Source organism: Sciurus vulgaris (genome assembly GCF_902686455.1).
Source record: "Sciurus vulgaris genome assembly, chromosome: 3".
Classification (NCBI taxonomy): Eukaryota; Metazoa; Chordata; class Mammalia; order Rodentia; family Sciuridae; genus Sciurus; species Sciurus vulgaris.
In genome coordinates this window covers 149,943,857-149,956,892 of record NC_136463.1, presented here as the reverse complement: position 1 = coordinate 149,956,892, position 13,036 = coordinate 149,943,857, and the positions used below count along the sequence as shown (strand labels likewise).

General features: G+C 41.0%; 1 protein-coding gene across 8 annotated transcripts in view; it reads left to right on the top strand.

Moving 5' to 3' along the window:
* Positions 1–13,036, top strand: part of ANKRD44 (ankyrin repeat domain 44) — a 317,692-nt gene that overhangs the window by 267,584 nt on the left and 37,072 nt on the right. For all 8 annotated transcript variants that reach the window (XR_013762680.1, XM_079132583.1, XM_079132577.1 and 5 more), the window contains exon 17: positions 4,790–4,861. Coding sequence is in view for 7 of the 8 variants with exons in the window: in XM_079132583.1 (XP_078988709.1) it covers positions 4,790–4,861 (72 nt within the window). In the remaining variant the exon portion in view is untranslated. The remainder of the gene's footprint in view (positions 1–4,789; positions 4,862–13,036) is intronic.

Sequence of the window (13,036 nt, the reverse complement as noted above, 5' to 3'; positions counted from 1 at the left end):
ACTTGATGCATTCTATTGACGTCTACCTTCTCCCAGTGCTCTCTGCCATGCATTTATCTGGTTTAGATCTTATATTCAGGGCTCACTTTAAATGTCACCTCCTTGGAGAAGCTTTCCCTGACCTTCTGCTCTAAAGTAATCCCCCGTCACTGTATATTACATTACCCTATTTTGTTTTCATCGTAGCACACATCACTTCTTTATTTATTTATTTATTTATTTTTTATTAAAAATCATAAATTTACACAGGGCAATGTTGTTTGATTCATTCTGTTATTTTTTCCCTTCCCCCCACCCCTCCCACCCCTCTTTTCCCTCTATACAGTCCTTCCTTCCTCCATTCTTACCACCCTCCTTATCCCTAACCCTAAACCTAACCCTAACCCTAACGCTAACCCCTCCTACCCCCCATTATATGTCCTCATCCGCTTATCAGTGAGATCATTCATCCTTTAGGTTTTTGAGATTGGCTTATCTCACTTACCATGATATTCTCCAATTTCATCCATTTGCCTGCAAATGCCATAATTTTATCATTCTTCATGGTGAAGTAATATTCCATTGTATATATATGCCACAGTTTCTTTATCTATTCATCAACTGAAGGGCATCTAGGTTGGTTCCACAATCTGGCTATAGTGAATTGAGCAGCTATGAACATTGATGTGGCAATATCTCTGTAGTATGCTGATTTTAAGTCCTTTGGGTAGAGGCCAAGAAGTAGGATAGCTGGGTCAAATGGTGGTTCCATTCCAAGCTTTCTGAGGAATCTCCATACTGCTTTCCAGAGTGGCTGCACTAATTTGCAACCCCACCAGCAATGTATAAGTGTACCTTTTTCCCCACATCCTCGCCAACACCTATTGTTGCTTGTGTTCTTGATAATCGCCATTCTAATTGGGGTGAGATGAAATCTTAGGGTAGTTTTGATTTGCATTTCTCTTATTACTAGAGATGTTGAACATTTTTTCATATATCTGTTGATTGCTTGTACATCTTCTTCTGTGAGGTGTCTGTTCATTTCCTTAGCCCATTTGTTGATTGGATTATTTGAATTCTTGGTGTAGAGTTTTTTGAGTTCTTTATAGATTCTGGAAATTAGCGCTCTATCTGAAGTATGAGTGGCAAAGATATTCTCCCACTCTGTAGGCTCTCTCTTCACATTACTGATAGTCTCCTTTGCTGAGAGAAAGCTTTTTAGTTTGAATCTATCCCAGTTGTTGATTCTAGCTTTTATTTCTTGTGCTATGGGAGTCCTGTTAAGGAAGTCTGGTCCTAAGCCAACAAGTTGAATGTTTGGACCTACTTTTTCTTCTGTAAGATGCAGGGTCTCTGGTCTGATTCCGAGGTCCTTGATCCATTGTGAGTTGAGTTTTGTGCAGGGTGAGAGATAGGGGTTTAATTTCATTCTGTTGCATATGGTTTTCCAGTTTTCCCAGCACCATTTGTTGAAGAGGCTATCTTTTCTCCATTGCATATTTTTGGCCCCTTTGTCTAGTATGAGAAAATTGTATTTATTTGGGTTTGTGTCCATGTCCTCTATTCTGTACCATTGATCTACCTGTCTATTTTGGTACCAATACCATGCCTTTTTGTTATTATTGCTTTGTAATAGAGTTGAAGATCTGGTATTGCGATACCCCCTGCTTTGCTCATTCTACTGAGAATTGCTCTAGCTATTCTGGGTTTCTTATTCTTCCAGATGAATTTCATAATTGCTTGCTCTATTTCTGTAAGGTACATCATTGGGATTTTAATTGGAATTGCATTGAATCTGTATAGCACTTTTGGTAGTATGGCCATTTTGACAATATTAATTCTGCCTGTCCAAGAACATGGAGATCTTCCCATCTTCCAAAGTTTTCTTTAATTTCTTTCTTTAGTGTTCTGTAGTTCTCATTGTAGAGGTCTTTCACCTCTTTTGTGAGATTGATTCCCAAGTATTTTATTTTTTTTGATGCTATTGTGAATGGGGTAGTTTTCCTAATTTCTCTTTGAGTTTGGGAGGGTTCCCTCCTCTTCTATTTTATGGAATACTTTGAGAAGTATTGGAATGAGCTCTTCTTTAAAGGTTTTGTAGAACTCGGCTGAGAACCCATCTGGTCCCAGGCTTTTCTTTGTTGGTAGGCTTTTGATGACCTCTTCTATTTCATTGCTTGAAATTGATTTATTTAAGTTGTGTATGTCCTCCTCGTTCAGTTTAGGTAATTCATATGTCTCTAGAAACTTGCTGATGTCTTCGAGGTTTTCTGTTTTGTTGGAGTATAGATTTTCAAAATAGCTTGATTATGTTTTGTATTTCACTCGTGTCTGTTGTGATATTTCCTTGTTCATTCTGAATTTTAGTAATTTGAGTTTTCTCCCTCTTTCTCTTCGTTAGTGTGGCTAAGGGTTTATCAATTTTGTTTATTTTTTCAAAGAACTATTTATTTTGTTAATTTTTCCGATTGTTTCTTTTGTTTCAATTTCATTGATTTCGGCTCTGATTTTAACTATTTCCTGTCTTCTACTACTTTTGGTGTTGGTCTGCTCTTCTTTTTCTAGGGCTTTGAGCTGTAGTGTTAAGTCGTTTATTTGTTGATTTCTACTTCTTTTGTTGAATGCACCCCATGAAATAAATCTTCCTCTAAGTACTGCTTTCATAGTGTCCCAGAGATTTTGATATGATGTGTCTTTGTTCTCGTTTACTTCCAAGAATTTTTTTATTTCCCTCCTGATGTCTTCTGTTATCCATTCATCATATAATAGTGTATTATTTAATCTCCAAGTATTGGAGAAGTTTCTGTTTTTTATTCTGTCATTTATTTCTAATTTCAATCCATTATGATCTGATAGAGTACAGGGTAGTATCTCTATTTTCTTGTATTTGCTAACATTAGCTTTGTGGCATAAAACATGGTCTATTTTAGAGAATGATCCATGTGCTGCTGAGAAGAAAGTGTATTCGTTCTTTGTTGGATGGTATATTCTATATAAGTCAGTTAAGTTTAAATTATTGATTGTGTTATTGAGATCTATGGTTTCTTTATTCAATTTCTGTTTGGACGATCTATCCAGCGGTGAGAGAGGTATGTTAAAATCACCTAGTATTATTGTGTTGTGGTCTATTTGATTTCTGGAATTGAGAAGGATTTGTTTGATGTACATGGATGATCCGATGTTCAGGCCATAGATATTTATGATTGTTATGTCTTGCTGATTTATGCTTCCCTTAAGCAGTATGTAATGTCCTTCTTTATCCCTTCTGACTAGTTTTGACTTGAAGTCCACATTATCTGAAATGAGGATGGATACTCCAACTTTTTTGCTGTGTCCGTGTGCATGGTATGTTTTTTCCCATCCTTTCACCTTTAGTCTGTGGGTATCTCTTTCTATGAGATGAGTCTCTTGCAGGCAGCATATTGTTGGATTTTTCTTTTAATCCAATCTGCCAGTCTATGTCTTTTGATTGATGAGTTCAGGCCATTAACATTCAGGGTTATTATTGTGATATGATTTGTATTCCCAGTCATTTGACTCATTTTTGTTTTTGACATGATTTGGTTTCTCCTTTATTTGGCTATTCCTTTAGGCGAGTTCCTCCCGTTGCTGATTTGCATCATTGTTTTTCATCTCTTCCTCATGGAATATTTTGCTGAGAATGTTTTGTAATGCCCGGCTTTCTTTTTGTAAATTCCTTTAGTTTTTGTTTATCATGGAAGGATCTTATTTCGTTGTCAAATCTGAAAGTAAGTTTTGCTGGGTATAAGATTCTTGGTTGGCATTCGTTTTCTTTCAGGGCTTGGTAAATGTTGTTCCAGGCCCTTCTAGCTTTTTGGGTCTGGATTGAAAAATCTGCTGATATGCGTATTGGTTTCCCCCTGAATGTAATTTGATTCTTTTCTCTCGCAGCCTTTAAAATTCTGTCTTTATTTTGTATGTTAGGTATTTTCATAATAATGTGCCTTGGTGTGGGTCTGCTGTAATTTTGTATATTTGGAGTCCTATAAGCCTCTCGTACTTGGTTTTCCATTTCATTCTTCAAAGCTGGGAAATTTTCTGATATTATTTCATTGAATAGCTTGTTCATTCCTTTGGTTTGTTTCTCTAAGCCTTCCTCAATCCCAATAATTCTTAAATTTGGCCTTTTCATGATATCCCATAATTCTTGTAGATTCTGTTCATGATTTCTTACCATCTTTTCTGTTTGGTCAACTTTGTTTTCAAGATCAAATATTTTGTTTTCAATATCTGAGTCTCTCAATACCTTCCCTTCTTGAATCCTGGTTCTGGAGTGACTGGAGATGCAGTCACCCTCTAGTCCACCATCTTGGATCACCCCCACACATCACTTCTAAATATTTTCCTACTCATATATTTGTCTATCTGTCTGCCTGTACTTTCTTTTTCTTAAGTATAACCTTTGTGAGCACAGGAGCCTTGCTTCTCTTTTTGAACACTGTCTCTAGTAAGTGTGTGTTTTCATAATTGGGCATTATCATTTCTTCATAGTTACCAATTCACTAGGCAAAGATGGATTTAAAATGCACTATTTTTCTGGATGGGTGAAGCTAAGCATCTTTTCAAATATGAAGGCTTTTTTTAATAGCAAATGCTAAGAGACCTAGAAGTTTAAATATTCTTGTAAGCATATTTGTTTTAGATAAGCTATATTTGCTTTCTTACAGTGCTGATAAGCTGCATAGTTTCTTAAATTTCTGAAGTCTCCTTTTTCACTTAGTATCTGGAAAATACTATTTCTCTTACAAAATTGAATTTAATACTGTTGCTTTCTTTTTCATCTCCACAGCTTTTGGAAAGAACCAACAGTGGTTTTGAAGAATCAGATTCCGGTGCTACCAAGAGTCCACTCCATTTAGCTGTAAGTGAGAGGCTGTGGGCAAGCCTACCTGTTAGAAAAAGAATCCAAGCATTCCTAAAACTAGGCTGCTCCTGAAATGTAAGCATAGTAAATGAGTGACTAGTGATATGAAGTAAGACATTGTTAAAGGTCCAGCCTGCAGAGAGAAAGACTACCTCACCTTGCAGTCCCAGCTTTACCAGTTGGTAACCTTAAGCACATTACCTACCCTGTGCTAAACCTCAGTCTCCCCATCTGTAAAATAAGAACAAATGAAAAGAGAAAATGTACATAAAGTCTTTACAACAGTGTGCTTAACAAATTCCCTTTATAACATTTAACCATCTTGAAAATTCAAAGAAAACATTTCTGTTTAAGAGATTTGATTATAATATGCAAATTTTAAGCCTACAGATAATGAAATACCATTTTTTCACATACCACAATTAAAACCTATCAGGGTTTTTAAGCACTAACTTGTGAGAGAAATGAGCAGGTATAGAAATGCAACTGATTTCTAATTGGACTTGACATCAAGGTCTTACAGGAAGTCTTAGACTCCAGTTCTTGTACTGGGTGAGATCTGGGACAGAGAGGAAGAGCTGTCTTATCACCAGTAAATCTTCTTCTCCACATCCCAGTAATCGAAGAGAAATGCAGCAGCTCAGAGTAGGGAAGCCTAGACTCTTTGTGGGGGACCACAGTGGGAAGCACTTCTGCTGTTCTACCTTGGATCGCGTCCAGCTGACCATTGGTGATCTGTGGCTGTACTGAGAGTCCAGCTGTCTAGAGGCCACACTCAGCCACAGCCTGCTCACCTACCCAGAGTGCTGCTGAAATGCAAGCACTCCGTTCATGGCCACAGAGGCAATGTCTGCATGTTTCTTTGCTTAGTAAAGAAGAGGCAGAACTCTGGGAAAAATGGGAAGGGGGTGTGTCAAAGTTTAACTGTTGTTATGGTATTTCATTTGTATCATGCATATCTAAGCACTTCTTCAGTGTTGTTCTGATAAAAATAATTGAGATGGAGAGTTAGGAGAGAGAAATGTTTTTATTAATAGGCCCACTTAGGCATTCATACAGAGTGAGAGTACACAAAGCCATCGATGGCGTAAGGATTGGGAGTAGCCAGAACTGATCACGGTGCCTGGAGTCGTCCCTTCCTGCCTGTCTCCGAGGTACTCAACAGTACACCTGCTGATGCCCCAGTCACAGTCCTTTGCCACACCCACCAACACAACCACTACACACACCAGCATATGCACATGTGTGTGCACACACTCATCTTGAGTGCAGTGACATTAGTCATCTCTCTGTACCTGGAGGTAAACTTCAAGTGGAGAAATGAGTAGACAGTGGGTGATTTATATGTGAAAAGCTTCATACCAGTTGGCTCTTCACACAGGTTGCTCTAAAGATTGCTAAAACTTTAGAATACTTGCCTAGCCATCTGCTGTGCCTGGGGAAGCTTCCCCAAGGGTAAGTATTCACAAAATAATCCTAGCTGCCTTCAGAGAGACCTGTGTGAAGAGTTTTCTCAGACAGAATTCTCATGCCCTTTGAAAGTAGAGTCAATTGCACTGCTAAGCCTATTTATTAATCAGAGCAGAGAATTTCTTTGCTTCTAAAAATTCTATCATCTCTCATTCATTTTTTTCAAAAATTATTTGTGAAGTGCTTACTGTATGCCAGTGCCCTGCTGAGCTACATGGGTCTCCAGTCATATAAAGACAGGGTAGCGATATCATTGGAAAGATTTGGTTTCAGTAGTTCTGCAACTGGAAGGGGTCAAGGAAGGATACAGAGAGGAGGTCCCAGCTAACTCATCTGGACATTGTTTTCCTACCTATAAATGAAAGGCAGTGAATTAGTTGAGGATTTTAAGGTACTTTCCAATTTGTTAATTTGTTTAATTGTTAGCTGTGTTATCTGGGCCAAATACCTAATCTTTTGTGTCTCAGTTTTCCCACCCAAACTATGAGAAGAATAGCATATCTCATCAAGGGTCATTGTGGGGATGGCATGAGTTGATGCTTATAAAGTGATTAGATGAGCTGACTTCGGCCTCATTACCATTAACATTAACATTGGTATCATTCTTTCATTGGACATACACTGACTGTGAATAGTGCTAAGCACTCTTCTAGAAGCTGGAAGTATTGCAATAAAGAAACCTCAGTCTCTGTTCTTATAGAGTTTCCCAGCTAGATGAGACATTAGGCAAATAATATATATACCATGACAGATGGCAAGGAGTGGCAAGAGACAATGAATATGATCCATAAGATAGAGTGTATTGAGGTGGTACACAGGGTGCTATTTTACATAGCATAGACTCTCACATTTGAACAGAGACTTAAAGAGTTACTCATGTCCTTGTCTGACAGAAGGTGCCTCTGGGCACAAGTGCAAAGTCCTGGGGTGAAAGCATGCTTGGCATGTCCATAGAACAGCAAAGAGACCCCCATGGCTGAAGCAGGGTGGTAAGGGAGGTGGTAGGGAGGACATACTGTGGAGAGTGTGGAGTGGGGGGAGGGCTGCCATAGATCCCAAAGGCCTCTTAGTCCATTCTGAGAACTTTGATTTTTACTCTGAGCAAAATAGGAAACCTTTTGGACAGTTTTGAAGAGGCAAATGACATGATATGTCTTTTGTTTTAAAAGGATCGCTTAACTTCTGTGCTAAATTATAAGGGCTTAAAAGCTGAAGCAGGACAACCAGGAAGGAGATAACAATGATGACTTGAACCAAGATGATCGCAATGGTTTAGTTCAAAAAGTATTTTGTTCTTTCCCTCTAAAGGCTAACACTTTTTTTTTTTTAATTATTTGCTTTAAGAATCTCATAAGTATACCCATCCTCTCTAAGGGTCTCTGTAGCAATTAACCTGATAAAACCCAAGGCACATAATTTCTTTAGTGGAAGCACTCTAGAAATGGAACCAGATGCCCCCAGACACCCTCAAAGCTTAACTGCTACAAGAGACCTGATCTGCCTTGAGTCATTATTTCCTGTCTGAAGGTTTCAGGTCTCCAGGGTTATCAGCCCAGCAAATTTCATAAACATTTCATCCACTCGAAAAAATTAAGAAACAAGGTTATGCAAATGAAAGACTCCAGCTGTTGAGATTTCCAGATGGACCCATTGTTTTCATGAATTCTGTTGAGATCCCAATTCTTTACCCTTGTTGCCCTTAGTTCCTATCTAAAAAGGTTTGGAGAAATTAATCATGTTTAAGAAATTTAAGTTAACCTAATGAGGTATTTTTTAAAAAGAAATATTTCTTAAAATAATTTAAAAGCCTGACTGATACCTCCAATGAAGTTTTATGCATAGTGAAATTCAAGTGCTGCAAGGTAGACTAAAGGAAGAAGCATGAAAAATCCTATAGATCAACCTGACCTTTTGGTCATTCTGTCTTTAAGAGCATTTTCAAGTTCCTGATATAGAAGAAAGTATGAACTGAAATTCTAAAACTTTCCTACTTAACAGATTCACTTTAAAAAAAAATAATCTACATCCCCAGCCCTTTTGATTTTTTATTTTGAAGCAAAGTCTCCCTAAGTTGTGCTGTCTGACCTCAAACTTAGGATCCTCCTGCCTCAACCTCCTGACTGGCTGGGATGACAGGCATATGCTTCATTTTATTTTAATATTAAGCTTCTTTAACACAAATTGAGGCATTTAGTTTTTGTTATGAGGATTAATGGGGAAAGTGCAGGGATCCTTGGCAGGGGGAAGTCCTTCAGTCAGCGCCTCACTTAAGCGCCCTGTGTTATGACTCTGTTGTTCTGGACAGTGCTGACTCCCTCCCACCAACTTCCCTCCTGCATCTTTCTCCTTTGCCCTGGGTTTCTTCTCTTATTAAACCTAAGCATGTGAGCCATTGTGCTTTGGATATATGCATGTATTATAAGCTGCCAATTCCATTTTCCTAGGCCAAGTCAAATTAACAGAAATTAAAACGTTTACTCTTCATAACACTGAAGGAGCCATCTAGACCCTGCAAATAGCATCTAGACCCTGCTGTTATCTACATGGGCTTGTTTTCTTTGATGTGGAGTCATAATTTCTACATAAGTTGAATCAGTGGCTACCATTACGGTGGAAAATGGAAGGAAGTGTTTTGCAAAGTCATTTTTCAAATAAGCAACAGATTGAAGCTCAGAGTGAAACACGAGACTAACACCCTGATGGAGATGCCTCTGTTACTACAGCTCTTTACATGAGATTAGATGCACCCGCATTGGCTTAAAATCACCTATGCCCTGATTTGATAATGACTGAAACTAGTTGAAGGGTATGTGGGAATTTGTTATCTTCTAAAAAAAAAAAAAATTTTTTTTTTTTTTTTTTTTTGGATGTTTGAAATTTCCTACAATAAAAAGTTAAAGAGACATATGCTTTGGAGCCAGATAGCATCCTTTTCATATTCACTCTTGAAAAGCCTGCAGGTTAAGTCTCCACCTTTGAAACCCAGGTTCTCCATGCAAAGCTGTGTCCTCACTGATAAAATGAGGACAACAAGAGTATCTAAACCCTGACGGTTGTGAGAATTAAATGAGGCAATACATATCCAGTGCATGCTGTCTGATGCACAGCAAACAGTCAGTATAAGTTAACTGTTGCTTCAGAATTCAGGTTGGAATGAAAGCTCACTGTCCCATGCAATTGTGGTTTGCACAGAAAGTATAGATCAGAAAGTTAGATACATGAGAATTTTTTTTCCTATTTCAAGAGAGGCTGTGCGTGCAGTAAAAGAGCAGAAAGAGTTCAGAAATTTGTCCCAAAGGTGTACCTTCTTATTCCATAGTTCTGTTCAAATCACTTTATCTCTATGTTGAGCCTTCTATAGTGGAGATTTGGATTTTGATTCAGTATTATTCAGTCCTGTTCCATTACATGTAAACACAAAAGTATTTAACCTGAAAGTCAACTAAACGGAATTACTGAAGAAAAGTATATGCTTCAAGCATGGTTTTAGGTCACAGATCCTGGTTCAGAGCCTGACTTTGTCACTAACTAAGTGGTCACAAATGAGTGCCTTAACACTGCTTATTCTGTTCTTTACATCTATGGAAAAGGTTGTTTGCAAAGATTAAATGAGATGCTAGAGCACTCATCATAGTGCCCAGCACATAAAAATCCCTCAATAAATCTTTGCTATTTCAAGAATGTATTTCCACCACTAAAATGAATAAATGGTAAGTCTTCATTTATTCATCAAATAAATTGTTCAGTGCCTACTGCGTGCCAAGTATGATTGTAGGATACAACAGTGAAGAGCCCATATAAAGTCCCATCAATCACACACAAACAAATCATAGACACACAACAGGTATCAGATGGTAAGACATGCTACAAAGACAAAATAAAGCAGGCCAAGTGGGGTGGAGAGTGGAGGGCTATTTTATTGCTCTAGGAAGCCTCTCTGGGAAGTCTCTCTGATAAGGTAGTATTCAAACAGAAGAAGCAGGAGAGCTTTGTGGCTCTCTGGAAAAGCTTTCCAGACAGAGGAAACAAAGATGCAATGACTCGGAGGAGGAAATGCATGTATTTAACTCAGAGGGGGCAAGTGTGAGCAAAGGGATGTGCAAAAGAGGGTAAGGTAGCTGAATCCTGATGGCCTGACTGGTCATGGTAGTTTTTCATTACCAATGAGGGAAGAAGCTATAGGTTCGTTTTAAGCAAGGAGTGATATGATCCAACTTGGGTTTGGGAAGATGTAATCTGGTGGCTGTATCAATAGTAAATTGTTGGGGGTTTCAAGATGGCGGCCTAGAGGGTGGCTGCATTTCATGTTGCTCCAGGACTCAGGATTCAAAAGAGGAGATATTGAGACACTTGGGACCAACTCAAAGCAGCCAGGTGACTCTCACCCATTGGGAAGGCGTCCCAGATGGGACGGTGGTCCCGGAACGCAGGAAACTTTGTGAAGTAGAGCTGCCGGCGAGACGCCCCTCCCCCAGCTGGAGCAGTGAACTCGGACCACTGGGAGCGCCGTAAAGGAGGCCGCTGGGCGCAGCGCTGGGACTCGGAGCCACCACTGGGGCTCCGGCGGCTGCCCAGGGGAGGAGTGGCGAGGAGAGCTGTGTGGACTCAGGACACCGGGGCCTGCCCTGAGGAGGAGGAGGAGCGTGGCCACTTGGATTCGGAGTGACTGCACCAGAGCTACAGGCGGTTGCCAGAGGAGAAGCCGCACGGTGAGCTGTTTGGACTCAGAACGACGCTTCTGAACCCCGGGGCCTGCCCTGAGGACGAGGAGGAGGAAGAGGAGCGCGGCCGCTTGGATTCGGGTGACTACACCAGAGCTACAGGCGGTTGCCAGAGAAGGGGCTGCGTGGCGAACTGTTTGGACTCAGACCACTTCTGAACCCCGGGGCCTGCCCGGAGGAGTAGGAGGAGGAGGAGGAGCGCGGCAGGTCGTGTGGACTCGCAGTGACTGCATTAGCGCTCCAGGCGGCTGCTCAGAGGAGAAGGCGAGTGGTGAGTTGTTTGGACTTAAAGTGACAGCGCCTGATCACAAGGGGGCTGCCTGGAGGAGAAGCGTGGTGGGTCGCTTGGTCTTGAGTGGCCGCACCAGAGCTCCGGGAGGTTGCCCAGAGGACCCGTGCAGCAGGTCACGTGGATTCAGAGCCACTCAGAGCGACTGCTCCTGAACACCCGGGGGGTTATCTGGAGAAGGAGGAGGAACGGGGAGGGTCACTTCGACTCGGAGTGATTGATTGCCCAGGGCTATGGGTGGTTGGTGGGAGGAGGAGGCACGAAGTGAGTTTCTTGGACTCCTAGTGACCGCACCAGAATACTGGGCGGCTGTCTGGAGGAAGAGGCCTGTGGCGGGTCTCTGGGACTCAGAGCGATTGTACGGGCCCCAGGTGGCTGCTCAGAGGAGGGGCCGCATGGCCAGGCGATTAGGTGCAGAGCAGGGTCCCAGGATCTAGGAGGCTTCTGGGTGGAAGAGCCGCACAGAGACAGGCTTAGGGCGGAGCGAAGGTTCCAGGCCTGCAGGGCAGATTCTCTGAGGAGGGGCAGCCTAAGGAGATTCATCTGCGAAGGGTGAGGCTCCCAGGCCCAGGAGGTAGGGCCGGGCCCCTGGGAACTTTGCAGAGGAAGGCAGCCCAGCCCAGGCGGTAGCTGTAAATTGAGGGGAACCTCTAGGAGGGTACTGACCAGCGAGACCTCCCCACCGGGTGAGTCTTCCCTGCCGGGTGAGGTTTCCCCACAAGGACGATAAAACCAGAGACTCAGGCCCAAACAGGCCTTGCCTCAGCCCGCAGCCTAGGTCCCCTTTGGATGACCATTGGTTAACAAGTGGAGGCACCTCTGCCCACTAGCAGGGATTATACCCCACCTGAAGGCCACCACTCCTAGAGAGGCAGCTTCCTTGTGGAGCACCGCATTATCAACTTCCTCCAAGACTTCAGCCTACTGAAGGCTAAGGGGGGATATATATACAAATCTTCAGGGACATTGTAAGTCAATAGAGGAAATCTGCAATATCTCAGCGGTCCACTGATACCTGAACAATATGAGAAAACAAGGAAAGAAAATGCTGCAAACAAATCTAGATGTTACGTCAATAAAACCCAATGACAGCATGGCAGAAGAAATGACAGAAAAGGAGTTCTGAATGTACATAATTAAAATGATCAGAGAAGCAAACGATGAGATGAAAGAGCAAATGCAAGCATTGAACGATCGCACCAATCGACAGTTAAAAGAGCAAATACAGGAAGCAAAAGAGCATTTCAATAAAGAGTTAGAGATATTGAAAAAAAATCAAACAGAAATCCTTGAAATGAAGGAAACAATAAACCAAATTAAGAACTCCATAGAAAGCATATCCAATAGGATAGAACACCTGGAAGACAGAACCTCAGACACTGAAGACAAAATATTTAACCTTGAAAACAAAGTTGAACAAACAGAGAAGATGGTAAGAAATCATGAACAGAATCTACAAGAACTATGGGATATCATGAAAAAGCCAAATTTAAGAATTATTGGGATTGAGGAAGGCCTAGAGAAACAAGCCAAAGGAATGAACAATTTATTCAATGAAATAATATCAGAAAATTTCCCAAATCTGAAGAATGAAATGGAAAATCAAGTTCAAGAGGCTTATAGGACTCCAAATACACAAAATTACAACAGACCCACACCAAGGCACATTATAATGAAAATACCTAACATACA